This window comes from Podarcis cretensis (genome assembly GCF_951804945.1).
Source record: "Podarcis cretensis genome assembly, chromosome: 10".
Taxonomy (NCBI): Eukaryota; Metazoa; Chordata; class Lepidosauria; order Squamata; family Lacertidae; genus Podarcis; species Podarcis cretensis.
The window spans coordinates 35,361,087-35,381,477 of NC_137179.1; the positions used below are offsets into that span (position 1 = coordinate 35,361,087).

Consider the following 20,391-nt stretch of genomic DNA (forward strand, 5'->3'; position numbering starts at 1 on the left):
TATTCCAAAAAAGTCCATACCAAATTTAGACTCACTAAGAAGTGGATTTTTCCACTGAAGATATGCATCTTCAGGATTCCATAAGCTGTCAGGGGCTCAGTTAGATCATTTTTTCTGCCACCACCATGTCTACTGTTATTTACTTATTTGCAATTGTCCTCAACATTCCATGATTCCTGGAGAGTAAGGATCATATTCAACTCCTACCAAGCTTTCTTCTCTTTTTTGGGTGTGTGTGTGTGTGTGTGTCTTTTAAATTTAGAATTCTACAGAACAGATAGAAAATGCAACTTTACATGTGGTTTGCTTTGGGAACTTACAGTTGTACAAGAGTTCTGAGCTTTGGAACTCAGATGAGCAGATTCCTGCTTACCTGGCTCCACACCTTAGCTGTCTGGCACTGTAGAGCACTTGGTACATCCAAACTAGGAACTAGTTAGCAGGAAGCTGCTCAGCTAGCTCTGGCAATGAGTGGAAGCAGTATTTCAGTGGAACTGGCTGGGGAATTGGGGTGAAGGAATATGTGCTTTACATCAGGAATGTCCAACTGTTAAATAAATCACAGACTGTACCAAATGAAAGAAAATGGTTGGCTTAATTTCTTTGGAAAGTAACAATCAATATAAGGAAGCACTAAAATAAATTTCAGCCCTCTTTCACTATGCTGATTTTCCCTCAATCTTCAGCAGGGTATAATCATTGCCTGCTGATTCCTTCAGGGTAGAATATATAGTGCCCTTTTCAGTTGCTCAGTAGCTGCTTGAATGTGTGGGTGGTATACTCTTAAAGACTCCCAAACTTTCAGTTTACCTAGCAGTTAGAAATTCTACTGTAAAGTCAAGAATTCACAGTGTACACTTTGAAGTTTATATGGATATTATGGCTTGCCAATATAGTAGTCCATTTTAATCAATTTAAGGAAGAGTACCATGGCTTTCATTCTACTTCAGCATGTTTGCCAGATTTCAGACAAAGGATATGCTGGAAATAATGGAATCTGAAAACAGAGGTTACTTTTGTACTTAGCTGTCCTGCCGATTGGCTTCTGCATGAGGAGATGCTGCTGTTGGCAGAAACAGCAGATGAGCAAGTAATTCAACAAATGTAATTATCATAATAAATGCAGTAGCTAGCAATTTAACAGGGAAATAAGCTAGTAAGGGTTATCCTAAAATAAATGTAATTTTGTCTCGTATTTCTCTATGAAACAGGTAGCCCACGTTTTTTTCTTGTAAAGTACATAAATTAGATCACGTACCACACAGAGAAAATTTCCTTCAAAATGCTTTAAAACTTTTATCATTGAGCAACATAAATGACAACCAATTTTCTCACTTATACCAACAAAAAAGATACTCCAACCAGCGATGTCTTATGACTGTTTTTCAGGATGGTTCACACTGTAAATTATTTAAGTCACGCAATATGATATTCATTTTAGAATCCCACCCCCCCAAAACCCCCGCTACCGCTAGCATTCCATCTCCACTGTAGGATATTGTTGGACCAGTAAAGTGGTCTGTGTATTCTAGGTGAGTTCTAATCAGAGATGAAAAGTAAAAAAAAAAATATCATTGATGCAGTAGTAGTATTGGGTTACTATGGTTGATCAGAGATAAAATTTTGCTTTCTAATTCATCTTGTGCTATGATTTTTTAAATACCTTCAAAATGCTGTCCAGTAATACTTTTAGTTGCATGGGGGGGGGGCAGGAATCCACTTAGCACACATAGTTCTTTGCTGTTCTTCAGGCTACTGGCTGTGCTTTGCTATACACCTACTTTTGTTGTTCTGCTTGGCTATTATGTCATTTTATTACTTGGCTTTTATTTATATTGATGGTTATAAAAAGGTTTATTGTGTGCCACCAGAGTCAATGAATTATTTAGAAAAATGGCTATTAAAGGTTTAAGTCAATAGTGAAACTAGTTTCCTACTAAATATAAAAAAAAACTACAGCACTAGGAAGTTCGGCATTGTTTTTCCACCACATCATCTTCTCCTGAGGGCCTTGTTTAAGCACATACGAGCCATGCTGATAAGGTGTGTCAAAGGTCCCATCAAATTCCAACTGTTGGCGATGTGAAAGTAGCTTGACTGTTGGGGATACACTTAAATCACGCTTCTTCTTTTCAAGGGAGTATGTAAAAGCACTCAATTGTCAGTACTTTCATAGGAAATAAGGTGTGCCCCTTTGGTTACTTAGAATGCAGTCTTAATCCCCCAATACTGATGGTACGGCTGTGTGTTAGGGTGGTGAATGTTGGCACTGATGGAGAGGTGTGCCTCTGGGTGAGGGGGCAGGCTCCACTGTGGTAGAAATCTCAAGTATCACATTCTTCCCCAAATGGTGGCCAACAGTCAGCACTGAAATTGGGTGTTTGGTGGTAGGTGTGTACTGCTATAGCCACATTAAATCCACTAGGGCAGCAGCACCAGACTGGAACTGATGTAGCAAAAAATAAGGGGGTGGGGAAATCTCCCTATCCTGACTGGCAAGGAGCTGGCAAGGCTTCAAGTGTAGCAGTGAATCCACCACTCCACATCTTCCTGGCCTTGGTTTGGATTGCTCTGCTTCTGAGCATCATTAATATGATTCACCCATGGTTGAAACCCATTTTGCACTGAAAGGCTGCTGTGTGGAAGCCATTTAGAACTGTATCGGCATGGAGACTACTCTATATGGCAAACTTGTTTTCTGCAGTACAGCCCTACAGATTGTTTCCATAGGATCACAAAACATTTTTAAAATTTTGAGAAAACAGTGGTGGCAGCTGATCAATATGGTAAGCCATATTATGGTATCATATTTCTGAAATACCAAAAATGAAGCTTTTGCCTTTTGCTTTATCTCTGTGTGTCTAATAATAGCAGATAATAAGTTTCAAAAAAAGTATCATGAAGTATAATCTTATTATCGACTAAAGGTTTATGATGCCCTAACATGATTATTTCTTTTTTTCCTTTTTTAAACCGCTAATATGCTAATACTTTAACTGAATATTACTCTTTAATTATTTGCTAAGCTATGCACAGAGCTATTTATTATTTATGTTGCCATAGTAATAGAAATATTTTAATTACATTTTAAAGGAAGGAGACACATTTCTTTTTCTAAAAACATGCAGACTTTATAATGAATTTCAATTTAGTTTTTAGTTTTTTTAATTATGTCATTTTCTTAGAAGAAAAAAAACGATGCATTCCTTGCAATCATGAGAACACTGTTGTGAAAAGCACACAAGGGAGATTCTCAGGCAAAGGGCAACCACAAATCTGGTAGGAAGGCACCACAGCCAGGAAGCCTACCCTGCGTGGTAGCAGATATATGGAACTTCTTCCTTGCAATGGCTAAGCAAAGTAAATCCCTGCCTAGCAGTCTATGACACCACAATCCCCTCATGTTTTACAGTCACGCATCAAGCTGCCTAGATATGCCTATCCAGCCGTCACATACATTCTACTCAGAGCTGGAAACTGAACTGAAAGGTTCTGCATGATCAACCGTCACCCCTCCTTAGTCAACACAAGGCAATGTTTGTTGGCAACATTTCCATACCGTATAGGTTGTGAGCACCACAGGGCTCATGCAATGGCTCCACATCTCTGCTTCCTGCTATCCATGTGAGTGGGCAGTATCTTGGCTTAAAAAACAACAACCCACCTACACTATTCTGACATTACACGTTAATGCTGTTATCAGTTTAGTATTTCATTTGCTTTACTTTGTAATTATAAATAGGGATAGTTTTGCTAAAGTTGCTATCATCTAATGCAAGTTTACATGGATTTTGACCCGTGATGAGGAGTGTACCTCACGAGGCATATCTGGATGTTTCCCAGCAACTTGATAAACCTCCTGTGCTTGTTGCTTTCCTGAGACTGCAGACTGGTGTGCTGTGCATGACTGGTGGTCCACGTTCAGTCAGCATAGTAGATCAGAAAACTTGCATAGCCCTGATACCTATTATTCATTCACAATTTAAATAAAGATTAAATCTTATTATTACCCCTAAATTGAAAATCCAATAATAGGGAAATTGTTTTTCCCTAAAACAAATTAAGGCACAAATCCTTTCCTTCCAGATTGGAAAGTTGGTCCAGGTGGCTGCTGATATTGCAAAGGTTGTGGGTTTGATCCCCATATGAGCCCGCTGCATATTCCTGCATTACAGGGGTTTGGACTAGATGATCCTTGGAGTCCCTTCAACTCTACAATTCTACGATTCTATGTGCATGAATAGTGCCTCAATTGGATGCCCTCAAAATGGTCACCACCTGTATAGCATTTGACTACTAATGTATCTATACTATATAACTCAAAGAAAAACAGAGGGTCAGAGTAGAGTTAGGTGGCCTTTGACTTTATGTAGCCATACATCACACATACTTCTGTGAAAAGATGCATAATAGCCTATTGCATATAATAACTGGGCAGAGGGGAACTCAGCAGCCTGTCAGATGCAGTTATGTACAAACAGATGCAAGAGCAGATCACACACTTGCACCAGCATATGCAAAACACACTCTTATACTGCATCTCCCTCTCTCTTTTACACACACACATACACAGATGTAGCAGCTCTCTCCCCCCCCCCCAATCTATCTTTCACTGCTATAGCCTGGTGATAAAATTGCTATTTTTATTTTGGGGAGCGGGTTCCACCAGAGAAGCTTCCATCTGCCAAACAGACATGGGTGACAATACTTGCCCTTAGTTAAATGACAGATTCAAATAGGAACTTCAAACCTTATAATAATTAATTTCCACTACGTCAACAGAAAGCATGCCCTGGCAATATCCTTGAATTTCTGCCATAATTTAAATTGCCCAAGTGAAAAGGTGTAGATATAATTTGGTGCTGTGGAGATAGAGGGGGGATTGCAGATGTGGAATGGCTGCTCTTCACCACCAAAAATTTAAACTGCTGTGACTTTGCCAGTCTTTATTAGACTTTTTTGGAATGAAGTCAGAATATGCCAGCATTCATTAGTTTTTTGTTTTTTTTTTTTGGAACTAGGTCCAGATATACCCCTTACTAGATAGATTCCTTGTTTCAAATATCATATTGATATGACAAATTGTCTTGATTTTACGAAGAACAGAATTCTCATGCATTAGGAAGATAAAATGCTGGAAAAGCCACCCTCCCTAACTTTAAAGCTCTTAGAGCTAGTGTGGTGTATTGGTTAAGAGCGGTATTCTCGTAATCTGGGGAACTGGGTTCGCATCTCTGCTCCTCCACATGCAGCTGCTGGGTGAACTTGGGCTAGTCACACTTCTTTGAAGTTTGTTGTGGGGGAAGAAGGGAAAGGAGAATGTTAGCCGCTTTGAGACTCCTTCGGGTAGTGATAAAGCGGGATATCAAATCCAAACTCCTCCTCCTCCTCCTCCTCCTCCTCTTCTTCTTATGGCTCAATAATTCAGCATCCCGTTCTTCCCCAGCTCTGCTGCCCCCCCCCTTATTACATGCACAGGTTCTTTGCAGGAGAAGAAATGCTTATGCTGCTTATTCTTATTTTACTTCTAGCCATTTAATAATAGTTGTTTGTGTTTGTTGAGAAGCATAAAAGACTGATCAAAATATTCAGATGACTTGACTGAAAACTGCATTATGTTTCTCACACATATTTTTAAAATAAAAAAGCAGATGTGGAATGTATTCCCTAAATATGCACATAGAAATGATAGGATAACAAACTGAGCTGTAACATGCTGCTCATAATATACATAAGAGTTTCAGCAAATGTGCCTCTTCTTAATTTTAATAAGAACAAAATAGTGAAAGTGTTCCCCTTGTAGTTTTGTTTTCCTTTTCAGCCACCCATTTAAACTTGGCAATGTCAGTATTCACTTTGCTTAGCAGAAAACTGTTAAGAGCAAGAGAGCAGCATGCAATCATGTCCCCAGTGCTGTTTGGTATCTATATTAAGCCATTGGGAGTGGTAATTAGGAGATTTGGAAAATGGTGCTACAAGTATGCTATTGATACCCAGTTCTGTTTCTCTATTACATCTGAGTGTTGTGGATGAAGGTTATGTGGGAAGGTGGTTCAAGAACTGGGTATTTTGGTTGTTCTAGATGGGATTGTTGTTGTTTAGTCGTTTAGTCGTGTCCGACTCTTCGTGACCCCATGGACCAGAGCACGCCAGGCACTTCTGTCTTCCACTGCCTCCCGCAGTTTGGTCAGACTCATGTTTGTCTAGATGGGATTACAGTCCCCCAATGGAGCAGATACATATCTGTGATGCTTTTTGGTTCTCATTTGTTCCTGGAGGCTACAGTAGGTAAGAGTGTCTTTTACCATCTTCTCCTGATATGTCAACTATGACCATTTCTGGACAAGGCTTCTCCCTTCTCCCTTCTCCTCCTCCTCCTCCTCCTCCTCCTCCTCCTCCTCTTCCTCCTCCCCCTTCCCCTTGCTTATGCGTGATTCTACATTCTATATTGCATATAGTATACTTGCAAATGAGTTGGGAGTGGTGTTTAATTTCTAGGAAGAGCAGAGAATGTCAAAACTGGTAAGGGTAGCGATGGCACAAGGTCAGCAGGACTTCTGCAAGTACCTTATCCAAGCCAGAACCAAGTCTCCGCAGCAATGTATTAATCCAAGTTTTTAGCCAGTAGAGAAAACAGCAAGTCATTCACATCAACAGGCTTCATCAGACATCCGTTGTTGCAATAGGACAGATTGAGCAGTAAAACAATAAAACAATAAACTAAAAGCAAAGAGAAGCAATGAGGTGATAAAGCAGCTGGTAAGACGTTAGAACTGTGAGTTTAAAACCAAGAAGTGGCTAAAAACTACTTAAAAGCTTAACTGAAAGCAGGAGAGTCTGACTAGGCTGCTCTCTCCGTTGCCATCTTGGCTCCTCAAATTCATTCATTTTATTTATTCAAGTACCTTATCCACATTCTCAGGTCTCAAAAGCTGGAACCGATCCCACAAAACCAGACTAGATGGTGCAGTTTAATTTGCTGCCTCAGTGTGTCCTCAAATAGTTGTCCACTAGCATTATTTGGAGGGTTTAATCTCCTCAGTGAATGAAGTTGCAGCAGCTATCAGAAGCCTGCTGTGACAGGTTTGCTAGGCATTTTGATAATAAAATTGCTTGCCTCTGCAGTGACTTGGATGCCATTGACAGTCAGACACCAAATGTAACACTCTCTGCAATGAGGTTTGCTCAAAACGTCGAGAGGTACAGCTGAGAGGTACAAAATTATGTACCTCTTTATTCTGAAAGCAATAAAAGGCATGTGCTATGTCATTGTCCTCCCCAAAATGTGACAAACTGAAAAAGAGATTTGAAATGACAAGCATATCAGCACATATTACTTTACAAGCTGCATGACCCTCTCAGACTGGGAAGACCAACTGTTTATAACCTACAACATTGCCTGGTTGTCACACTAGAATTGTATATTTTTGTTCCTAAATTCCCCACTTCCCTGCCAGATACAGATAGCCGCTAGAACTGAATGGAAAACAAATAAATGAATGTAAGATCCCTAGTGATTTCTAGGCCACCTGCCAGAACACCAGCAGCCACATAAAAAGATTTTGAAGGCTAGACTTCCAGACACATTGTACTGGGCCTGTAGATCTGTTTCCACATTGAGTCAATCTTATCAGAAGAACACTGCTCTGAAATTTGGCAAGAAGGCAAGCCAGACCTTGAAGTCATCCTTTATGCCCTTGGTAACCCTAAAATGGTGGTGAGAAAATGTACAAATGATTCCTTCCAGGCCTTCATCTTCCTAAAATCAGGTTGTCTGAACTTGCACATGTATGTGCTCTTTTTAAACTAAGTTTCATTTAGTTGTTTCAGCAACTTTAAAAATATGTTTCCAGAGGATTAAAAAGAACAATTGTCAAATGATAGAAACCTTGTACAGATTGTAGCCCAGCAGGCCCTCTTTTGTGGCATACGTAGCAATCCTGTGGATGTTTGTTCAATTAAACTTATTCCAGGGAAGTCTCTTCTGCCTTGTTCTCTGATGTCCTGGGGCTTGTAGCACTGCAGGTTCAAGGAACATTTTGCTGTATTGGTGGTTTACCTGCTTATATGAACAAAATGAGGTAACAACTATGAAGAAGTTTAGAAATTATATGACATAAAATGTTGTTGATGTTGTTTTATTTTTACCCTGTCCATCTGACTGGGCTGCCCCAACCACTCTGGTGGCTTCCAACAAAAAATAAAAACACAGCAAGACACAAACAGAAAAAAGTTCCCTAAACAGGGCTGCCTTCAGATGTCTTCTAAAAGTCAGTTGTTTATTTCCTTGACATCTGATGGGAGGCATTCCACAGGGCGAGCACCACCACCAAAAAGGCCCTCTGCCTGGTTCCCTGTAACCTCACTTCTCGCAGTGAGGGAACCATCAGAAGGCCCTCGGAGCTGGATCTCAGTGTCTGGGCTGAATGATGGGGGTGGAGATGCTCCTTCAGGTAATTTTTCACACAACCCTTTTATTATTACAAAACAATATAAGTTTATTGTTCTAGCCAAACCTACAGCAACAGTACCAATAGAATAATACAGATCACAAATCCATAATATGAACCAGCATCCACGATGTGAGAGGTTTCAGGAGACACCAACAAACTTAAATCCAGCTTGATTTCAAATTAAACCTCTGAATTACCACAATCTAACTCCTTTTTCCTGAAATATTTTGTTGCAGTCAGTGCATAGAGGGCTGCTCTCTGTGTTACAAAGCTATTATTGTCACTCCCAAAAAACATACCTTCACTGAACCTGCTTTTGGAAAATTGCCTTGTTATCCTAATCAGATTTATGCACATGACTTTACTTACTCCCAATTTTAATACCTAGCTATAGATAGCACTGTCAACCTGTCTGTTATCATGCGATCTTAAACTGCAAAATGTATTTATCATAAGAGCCTTCACAGGGTTATTGTGCAGACAAGTTAACTTTTCTCTCTCCCTCTCCCATATGTGTATTTGATGGTGGTGGGCTTGTATTTCTATTCCATTATCTCAGGGTCGAAGTAGAGTGTCATGGTCACTTGGTGTTGCATAGGTGCTAGTATGCAGAGTTTTTCCTGTATTTTGTTCTAGAGATTATGAGATACTACAAAATAGATAAGAGAGCTCATCTTGTCCAGTTCTGATGGAAAAAAGAGTATGCAAATATTTAAGCTGCAGAAAATACTTCCTTTGGGGAAAAGAATGATTTAAGTTGTCTTAAAGCTGGGATTCTCATTATAGCATGTTTATTTAAAAAATAAAATAAAAGACACATTATGTTTAATGGGCCTTACAAGCTAGTGTGTTTAGGACTGCATCCTATGTTAACAAGCAGTGAAAATACTTTGGTCACTTTAGAAAATGTAGGCTTTATTCTCTAAGTTTGCCACATTGCACTTCCAAATTTAGCTATTAAGTTACATTCCTTCACATTGGCTCATTTCTGCTTCCAGGTGAGTGCTTTCAGGAACCATATAGACTGAGTGCCCCAGGCCTTGGTGTAGCCTTAGTAATATGCTTGCTTATATTAACAGTCCAACAGGAGTTCTTTTCAGGCATGGTTCAGTGATCCTCTGTAAGATGAAATCTGGGGGATGGCTAGCCAAAGGGTATGACTAATTCGGGCAGAGGGCAGACAGAGACAAAGGATCCCTTGCACACTTGAATATATTAGGTGTCAGCATACACGTTCTGGTGATGTTTCTCATAAGAACTGAAAAGATGGGAAGATTCTTGAGTAGAAGCAGGAACTCATCCAAGTGAATTAAAGAGTGTCTGTTTGAGAGGTTGCTCTACGTCAGCAACCATATAAGCCCCCCATGTGTAGTTTTGTGATTAGTAATTGGCAAATCTCTTTCCGTTTCTTATTTTTCCAGTCTTTCAGTTCACCACATTTCCTCATCAGTTTGTGAATTTTTTAAAAATTCATCTCTCCTAATATACACATTTGTGTGCAATTTTGCCTTATATACATGTTTGCAACAATTTCCCCCTAATATAATGCATATTTGTATGTTATTTTCACCAATATATCCATTTTTATGCACACTTCACCTGAGTGTAAGTATTTTTGTTCACTGGAGAACTGCATTGCAAAATTCAGAATGGTTTGTATTTTGAAGGATGGCAATGTTTCGATTAGCATATTGTTTCTCTTTGTTTTTTTGTTTGTTTGCATTTTGACCATTCAAGCTGTAATACCATTTTATTTCACAGTGCCATTTTGGTAGCATTAGACAACTTTATTCTGAACCCAGAATAGGACTAGTTGTTTTTGCTAATTTCCCTTAGAAACTGAAATGTAGTGCCTCTTATCCATGGTGTGCTCTGACTCTGGGCAAATTTGTTTAAAGTATTATTGCTTTCCCAGAGCTTTGAGGTGTATTGTTTTTAAATAAGTTACTTCCAAACTTAGAGTTCCCTCCCAGTTTTGAAGGAGTTCTTCCTACTGTGCCTCGAATAGTGGGCTTGATCAGCAGCAATTAGCATGTGATCTTGCCTCTGCCTTGAAAAGCTTCACCCACTGATTTCTGTAGCAGGACGATTGCTATTTATCTGGAGTGGACGGCTGAGCAGTGAAGTGGTTGGGTTTGCAAATTAGAGCAAATTATTCAGAAAAGGGAAAACTGAAGCATACTGTAAAGAGCTCCAAAAGGTCTGTCAGAACAAGTGAATGGGCAAAAAAATGGCAAATGAGTGTAAAGTGAAGTGATGCATATTTATTTTAAAAATTCTGCTTTGTATATATGTTGGAGTAATGTGTGTTGAGTGTCTGAAGTGCATTACAGCAGACATGTACTGCAGAAAGGAGTCTGCAACACGTTTACTGATAAATCTGCATATTGTGCATATTGCACACAGAATGTGCAAAAATAGTTGAGCATGCACATCCCTCAAGGCCCATTGGAAATTATCTAGAATGTCCTGAGAATGTATACAATCCTGTTGAGATTTGCATATTCTTTAAGGCATATGTATATTGACTAAGAAATGTGCACAATTTCTTGTTCACGGACAGACCCTATGCACATTCTCCATGAAGTATGATGAATGTACACAGTGGTAGTTTTTTTAGAAAACACATTAGTTGCTCAATCACATCCATAACATATACATTAGATCTGAACTTATAACAGCTACCAAAGGTAGCTCAATGAAAATGTCAACCCAATATGTGGCAGCTGTGAAAAATGCAAAGTCCATGCTAGAGATTTTTTTTTGGGGGGGGGGGAATGTTGGTATTGGAAAACACTTATATAAATCCATAATCATGGAATACAGTGTACAGTCCCAGGCATCTCAAAAAGAAAATAGAATTAGAAAAGCTATGAAAAGAACAACCACAATTATTGGGGTGTGGAGCACATTCCCTATGAAGAAAGTCTAAAGATTTTTTGGGATAGGCTATTTAAAAATTGATTATTAATACTGTATGGTAATGACTGACACTTATGAATGGTGTGGAGACACTTTCTCTCCCTCCCTCCAACTAGAATGTGCATACCATAGTACTAGAACCCAATAAAACTGATCATCAGTAGGTTCAGAACAGAAAAAGGGACTAATTTTTCATACAATTCATAGTTATTTTAATACTTAACATTTTTATGATTGTTGAGATTATATCACATACATAATCTTTGCAACACTTCTGTAAGGCAAGCTAGTATCACTGTGCTCATATTGCAGATGGGGACTCAGAGGATGTTGTTTGGTTAGGGCCGTCTAGTGATTTAAACATCTAGTGGCCCGATTATACTAGGTCCATCCTAGTGGGGGACCCAGATTCATACCCACTGCCCTAGAGCACTATTAATGGTAACACTTTCAATATTCAGGACACACTATACAGCTTTTTGCTATTGTTTCAACTGTTCAGTGCTAAGTAACTGATACAGTCATATGCACAGCTTTATTCTGCATGTAAACTTGGACAGCTCTGACATTTCAGATTAGTTTGTAGAGATTGAAGGCTGAATCATCTCTAATTGACTAAAATTAGACTCTAATGAAAGTCAGGATTTGATTTTAGGTATATTACTCAATCATAAGACAACAGCTAACAGATTTCTTAAAAATGTGCTGTATCCACCCTGTTCTATCGTTGTTGCCCAGAAGTCCTGTTTATATCAGCTGAGGAAATAACCTTTACAAACTGTCAATAATATTGGAAAAATATCACTTTTTCCTTGGATGTAGGAATAACGAAACATGCTAAAAGATTTTAACATAGTTTTTCCCCCTCCTCTCCCTCTGTTGTCTTCCATATGGTCAAAATCTACACTACAAATTTAGCTTCTTGGGGGTAGGAACTTTTTGCATATGGAACTACATAAAGCATTGTGCACACTACTGTAAAAATAATATAGTATGATCTTTAAGAATGTAATGTAGTATAACAATAATAATGTTCATGATAATGTTTGGACAGCTAGCTGGTTTTTCTATCCTTGTTATAAGAATTAACCATGAATTCCTTTTTGAGGGAAAATATTATTTTAACAATTGCTAGAAATTATTTCTGAAAGGAAAATAATATGCAGTATTTTTAAGCGGCAAACCTATGCACACTTATCTGAGAGTCAGAATTATCTCAATGAGACATACTTCTGGTTAGATATGCATAGGATTATATGAGATTAAGCCCTATTGAACTCAGTGGGATTTACTTCTGACTTTGAATAGGCATGTATATAATTGCTTCCTTATCTGGTACTTTTAGAAGAACTTCCAATTATTAACATCACTCACTCACTCACTCATACACACACTCATTTACACACTTCAGAAGGGCCATTTTTTTAAATTAAAAAGCTATATTTCTTTATTTCAGGAGTCCTTTCCAAAGAAGAGGAGTTATACACTGGAAGCAGTGCCATCTGCTGCTTCTGAGGCATTTCCTGTAGAAAATGAGAATGATCTCTGTGATTTTCTGGATACGACAGTTACAAAGAAGCCCTGTTCTTTAGAAATAGCAAGAGGACATTCCTCAAAGACAGGTAAATGCAGTAGTATTTTCTCTTATAATCAGTGCATTCTACCATTATGTGGTGCACACATTTTGATTAATAATGTGCTATGCACTTCTTTGACGGATGGATAGATACTATGTGCCTGCAGTGGGAAGCAAATACAAATTCCCTTCTCTGCGCATGAGGAATCTCAGGGGATGCTGGCTTCATCTGATTCGTGGTTCCCTTTCCTCCCAGGCCAGCATTTCCCATTGAATGCCCAGAGTTAATGGAGTAAGTTTTCCACTGTTCTTGTTTCTTGATTCCGTGATTCACCTGGCATGGCCCACACTATTTGCATGTCAGCTGGAAATAATCTGTAATTTGCTAAAACTACCTTTGTGAATATATGCTCTTCCCCCCACCAGCAATAGCTCAATCTTAGAGCATATGCTTTGCATGCAGAAACTGGCAAGGCAGGCTGGAAAGATTGACTTCCTGAAACCCCAGAGAACTGCTGCTACTCAGTGTAGAAACTAGATGGACAATTGATCTGACTCGGTATGAGATAGCTTCCTGTTTTGTCCCCTCTCTTATCCTAATTAAGCCTCTCCTCCTTACAGAGCGGAGGAATTGTGAGCAGGAGCCATTTCCTGCGTTGGCAGGGGGCGTTCCAGCCCCTGCCCAGCTGGCTTGGCTGTCGTGCCACGCCCCCATGCAGCCAACCAATCAGGTGGAGGCTTGGGGTGGGGTTTAGCCGCTTAAATGCGGCCACGGCAGCACTTCCCTTTCATTCCGCTGCTGGTTTTCATCGGATCATACATACTAATTATACTTACTTAAAGAAATCCCTTCCGTTGATTGAAATTCAGTAGTTGGTTAAGTAGTTTCCTAGCCTCAGGCCATGGTCTTGCTTGCTTGCCTTGCCAGTTTGCCCCTGATCTATACTTTCAAGGAGAGTTGGGGTAATGACAAATTGAACTCTAGCTTCCTGCAAGCAAAGCAGGAGCCTGGAAAATATATCCAGCCCCCTTCAGACCACTATAAATACTGCAAGCCTGGCTTTCTTTCTCACCTGGATGTAGGTAGGCTAAAAGGGAAAGTGATGGTGGCACTACCCAAGAGTAAATAACCAAAGATGCCATGGTGTCTTGGCCGGCGGTGGGTGGAGGCAGTGGTATTCTCCTGGTGGTGGTGCTGTGTTTGTGGGATGAGGATGGAATGAGGCAGCAGCAGCAAGTCTGGGACTGTTCTGGGGCAATCCTTTCTCATAGGATCAGTTTGAGTACTGCCCTGTTTGTTACTGAGCTTGACATTCAGTGGTACCTCGGGTTGCAGATGCTTCAGGTTGCAGATGCTTCAGGTTACAGACTCCGCTAACCCAGAAATAGTACCTCAGGTCAAGAACTTTGCTTCAGGATGAGAACAGAAATCGCATGGTGGCAGCAGCGGGAGGCCCCATTAGCTAAAGTGGTACCTCAGGTTAAGAACAGTTTCAGGTTAAGAACGGACCTCCAGAACAAATTAAGTTCTTAACCCGAGGTATTACTGTATTGGTATTTAATATGGTACTATATTTCAAAATGATGGCTATCATTGCATTTACTGAGTTTCTTTCCAAGTTACCATGCCCGTTATATTACTGGAATTGCAAAATGTAATCTAGCCACAAATAGATGGAATGACTGTCCTCTGCTTCATAAGCCTTTTAATGGATTTAGATATGTATTACCTTATCACTGGATGCAGGCTTTATTTACCTGTGCTTCTGTTACTGGAGGTCTAAACACAAATGCCTCTTATTTCACAGAGATTAGTGTCATGGGGGTTGGGGTGCTTGACTTCCTTTGCTTGCGCACATGTGGTTTGGTCACAATTTAGGTAGAAGGTGGTTGCATAGAGGAGTTACTTAGAAACTGAATTTTTATTTTCACTTTTTTACTGTGTATTGAGGAGGCTTAAAGAAAGCCTTGCTTTTTAAAAAACCAAACAACTCCTATTTTTCAGCAATTTGTCTCCCATCCGACCCTTAAGTTAATAATTCAGTTGCCTTTCCTTCATGACAGATGTTGCCCTATTTACATTATTTTCAAGTTCCAGAGCAGCACCTGCATAACCTCTTCTAGACACTTCTATTAGGCCTATTAATTTGCATGTTTTCACTTTGTGACAAATTAATTCTGGTAATATATATATATATATATATATATATATATATATATATATATAAATAAAACATAATGTATTCTTGATTTGTGAGGCTGAGAAATCAATCATCCTTTGAAAAGTTACAGAATTTAATAAATCTGAGGTACCCTAGACGCAAAGTAATTGTATCACTAAAGTGATAACTATCTGGCAGCTGTAAAGAAGTAAAGCTTAATCATTTTGGGTGATGATAGGGAATAATTAGCTGATGGATTTAGTGACTGAAAAGCAACCAAATATTTTGAAAACATACTTGTATTATTCAGATATGTGTGTGTTTGTTTTTATAAACAAAATAAAAGCTGTAAATGTTGCTTGATTTGCAGAAAATTTAGCTTGTGCATTAGTGCACACACACACATTCCTCGTCTAAGAAAAACTATTTTCAATTTGTTCACATTTCAGTCTTTATTCCTGCCCACCAAAAGCACATACCTTTATTCTTTATATTACACAGAACAAAAGTTTGTAAACAAATGGCCTCCTCTGCATTGACATTCTTCACTTGCCATGCATTTCTGGATTTTATAAATCCTTGCTGTGGGAAAGGGCCAAAGAATCTGGCAGTGACAACTGCAGACAAACTGGATGGCCTTCCATACAAAGACATGCAGCAGACACAGCAGCAAACTATACCATGGTCTGGTGCGCTAAGGAGTAAACCCTACACCAATCCAGAGTGGAGTCCCTAAGACAGTTGGATGGCCCCTTGCATGCCTCCTTCCAGCAGCTTCTGCAGCCAAGATGGTGCCAAATGTATTGCTCTACTTTTCTCTGGACCATGTCAATGAGGCCAAGAGAGGTGTATTGTTGCCTGGGCAGCTTGGGACCTCAATGCAGCTTGCGCCCTGGGGAAGTTACTTCAGTGCTGCTAATGCAGCAGTTAGATTTCACCCCCAGAGGCGTACTCATTGTCTCTCAAGACAGACAGATGCCAACAGATGAGCCATGTGCTCATGTGCTTCCTTAACACATTATGATTCAATGAGTTGCTTTAGCTTTGGCACAAACACACAAACTGAATTGCAAACCTGCTTCAAACCATGGTTTGCAATCTTGTTAGCTTGTTGTTACTGCTGAATTTGCAAGCTGAGTTTTGAGTCAAAGAGAAAGAATTAATTGAATCAGACTGAAAGAATGAAGGAAGAGCAGAAGGAGCGCATGAGTACAAGTAATTGCACCAATGCTCCAGCTTTAAGGTCTGCAAGGAAAACTCACTCGGGTCTTATGTGTGATCTTTCCTCTAACGCTCATAGTAGGTCTTGTTTTATGGTTGCAATAATTGAACACACTCTGTAATGGGGCCTACCAGATTGCCTTCTTGTATATTTTAGAAGCCATTAGGGAAGTTCTTTCTTCAGGCATTTTATTCCTTGGGTGCTTTATTAAATGCTTGTATGTGTTCTCTGCTGTTGTTCTTTAACCATATCTTAATACTGACATTGTAGTGTCTGTTAAAGAGACATGTCTCCCCTTGCTTCTCTGGGTATGGTCCTCTCCTTATTTAAGTAGGAAAGTGAGAAGCTTACTCTTTTTTGCAAGGCAAGTTCCATCTGCTATGCAGAGTTGTTGATCATACACACACCCACAAAACCACTACTACTGTATTTTTCCAAGACACAGTTTTTTGCTAAAAAATAAAAAGGCAAAAGTTGGGGTCGTCTTATACATGGATAGTGAATGCAGGGGGGGTTGCCTGCCGCAAGCAGGTGTGTGATTTGAGGCTGGAGTGAGGTCTGCAGGTGATCAGCAGTGGGCGGGTGATTGGTGGTTGCAGTGAGGCGGGTGGGCAGGTGTTTGAGCGATTGGTGGCAGCGACCTCCTCAAAAGCTTCTAAAACTCAGGGCGATCTGCCTGGCCCCCCCCCATATATGTTGATGTTATCCTGACTCCTACTGCTCCCTGGTATTAGGACAGACCTGTTGCAAGGTTTCCTTACACAGTGAGTGCCCTTCCCAAACTCACGGAATACTTCGTTGTGTCAGAAGTGCAACTGCACCTTCCCAAACCCATTGAATGCTACAGATATTGTATTGTAGGCTTATTATTAATTGTATTTTAATCATTGTTGGGTGGTGTTTAACATCAACCATTCTTGGAGTAGACCTATTGAAAACAATGGTCCATTGGTTTCAGTTGGTCTCTATTCTGAGTATGATTAACAATCAACATCACCCATAGTTTCTAAATGTATTCTACTCTGTGTTCCAAAGACTTTCTAGAATTTGAAATGAATATAGTGTAGCATTGTTTGGAATGCTGCACTGGGTATTTACAAATTACTCAGGAAATGAATTATTCCCCCTCATTAGTACGTAATGAGAATTGTTATTCCAGACAGTTGGCTGACATTACTAAGCAATTCCAGGATCTGTTTCTGCAGGTGAAAGATGAGGGGAAAGATGAGGTTGGTAATCCTCATGCTTATACTTTTTTATATAAGAAAAACAAACTAAGCAGACTCCCTCCTGCCACTAGAATGCATTTCACTTGTAATTAATTCTAAGCACCACCCCCAAATAACTTGCAGAGACAATATTAGGCTTGTTATAGCTATTCAGTTATGTATTTACATTCCTGTTCAGAACAACAGTAGGGATTCCATTTTGTACAGCACAACAAATAATTCAAAACAATAAATGCAATCTGTTTTCTATTTTCTGTTACCCTTTGGTTCCATCTTTGGATCTTCCATCTGCTCTTTCAGTTCTTTCTAGTAATATTTTTGCTGTCTGTCAGATCCAGAAATACCCATGTTTGCTACTCTGAATTGTGGCCATTGTAATTTTCTCCCCATCAGCATATGAACTATGCAAAATTCTGCTCTACATTAAAGCTGCCAGCTTATTTCCCTCCCCCCCCCTTATTTTATTTTTTACTTACAGACTAAAGCAGCACCGTGGTAGGAAGGCAGCTCCTTGCTGCAACCTGCCCCCAGCACTTCTAGTCCTTGGCAACAGTCTGCAGTGTACAATTTTAAAATGCACAGTCTATGTGCAAAACACCTTCCACCAACTCAACCTCTCTCTAGTATATAAGCAGCATGTGAAGGGAATCAAACATGTTTACAAAATGAACATAAATTATTTCATAGGGACAGGTTGATCAAGAGAGGAATGGATCTGCTCTTCAATAACAGGAAGATAAACTCTCTGTCTCTGTTTTTCTTTGGGAGAGGGGAGTGAAAGATGTGGTTGGTTCACTAGCCACTTCTGTGAAATGGATGGTGGAGGACCATTTTCACATTGGGGTTGGACTCAAGTTTCACACTGGAATTGGTCAGTTGACATTGCTCCCAGATTGACTGTGGTTTGGTTCAATATTAGTTTCGGAAATACCCACACAAATGGTTCAACAATTTGAAGACAGCTCATCAGCAGTGTACTGTATTGTCTGACAAGGAAGATAGAGAGAAGGAAATAGAAGAAAATGGCACCATAAAGAGAATTCAGTTTATGAAAGCTTAATATATTTTGAGTCCAACAACTCTTCCTCATGAGCACCTGAAATTGTTTTTTCAAGGGAACTGCTTGAGGTAATCAGGCACTTTTGAAATATGTTCCCCTTCTCTATTGTTTCTTGCCAGGTTATTGAAAACCTCCCACCTCTAGATTTTGCAGTTCCATGAAAACAGAAGCTTTATTGAGCTCCTGGTATGCCATTATACATGGCTGGTGGGCTGTTTGACTTGTAGAGTCACAAGTTATGTGGTGTAATTTCTATCAATCCCAAATCATCAGGTACTGCCAACTACCGTGTAGTGTTTAGTGGGTTTTCTTAATCCTCAGTTTTCACAATGACTGGTTTCTGTGACTGTAAGCTGCTATATTGAAAAGATGGCAACCTTCTACCAACACTTTTGATTATTTGATTTATGCCACAAAGGAAAAGTGTCAACAAAGAAGCTTGCATCTGCCTTAGTCCTCCCCACCCCTTTTCCCTACCATGCTGCATATCATGCAAACCAATATTCATGGTAAAGTTGTCTGCTCACTAACCACAAGCTGAAGCCAGTGTGGGACTACTTCATCACAAGACCCCATTCAGATGGCATGCTAAGCCAAACATTGGCTTGGCTTAGCACAGTGCAGCAGTACATTCAGACATACATACATAATTTTAATTGCAGGTAATCTTTCCAGAGTTCAAACCATGCTCAAGCCAGCTTACAATGTGAAAAATACATAACTGCAACATAACAAAAGTAGTCATAAACAATAAATAAAACATAAAATATCTAAAATAAAGATACAAAAAGACTACCAGCAACAACAACAAAACAGTCCCAACACCACCCGAGCTCAAGCAGTAAAAAGTACCAGGGAGGGAAAGTGGTTTTGTGCTCCTCTTTAGGACCATCCATGCTCACATGGATGGCTTAGCATGTTGTAGAAACCAAGTCAGTTATCTGGCAACGCTAATAATAATTCTTGGAGTCTATATGTCTACGCAGTTTCAATAAGCCCAAGTTTGGCTTAGCATGTGTGTGAATCAGCTTAATGTGTGGTTTACTTTTGGCACAACACTTTCACTTAGAAAGCTGTTTGCATTGCAATGGCAATTGCATTGGCAGTCATTTTTTTTTTTTTAGTGCATGCCTTTGATCAAATTTAAACACCTATAATTATGCAGCATTTTCCCCTTTGATTTCTTCAAACCAATGTTCTGCTCTTTGGTTGAAATGTTGAAGTTTTTTATTCTTTTGAATTACTTACAAAATTATAGAACATGTCAAGAAATGAAACCCTATCATGCTTGCAAAACATATTTTACTAATTTAATATTAGGGTCAACCTAGTCAAATCATTTGTGATAAAAAAACAAACCAAGTGAGGTATATATGAAAATTACTCCAATTTGATATAAAATATGGAATTGTATTGAGGATGAATGTGTATTCTACAGAAGTACAACTGTTCAAGAAGCTTATCTGAGACCTTTAATGAACCTTGAAACTAATTTCTATGAAGTCTCATAGCCCACCAATACCTTACTCATGCACTTTCCCCTTCAGTTAAAAACAGACATGAATGATTTTATTGGCATCTGTCTGTTTTGAGAGACAATAGACTGTGCCTCCAGGGATGAAGTCAAACCACTGGAGAATCACATCACCTGCTGTGGCTGCAGAGGCGGGTAACTCATAACTGCTGCCTTCCACATTGTTTTTGTTGCATTAGCAGCAGTGAAGTGACCTCTCCAGGATACATGCCTGGCCAGTGTGCATGGAAGTT

The 20,391-nt window shown here is 39.5% G+C and overlaps 1 protein-coding gene across 6 annotated transcripts in view; it reads left to right on the forward strand.

Annotated features, from left to right (window-relative positions):
• The window catches only part of ANKS1B (ankyrin repeat and sterile alpha motif domain containing 1B), a 349,603-nt gene that overhangs the window by 85,769 nt on the left and 243,443 nt on the right, over positions 1-20,391 (forward strand). For all 6 annotated transcript variants that reach the window (XM_079991880.1, XM_079991876.1, XM_079991885.1 and 3 more), the window contains one exon: positions 12,832-12,997. In XM_079991880.1, coding sequence (XP_079848006.1) covers positions 12,832-12,997 — 166 coding nt within the window. The remainder of the gene's footprint in view (positions 1-12,831; positions 12,998-20,391) is intronic.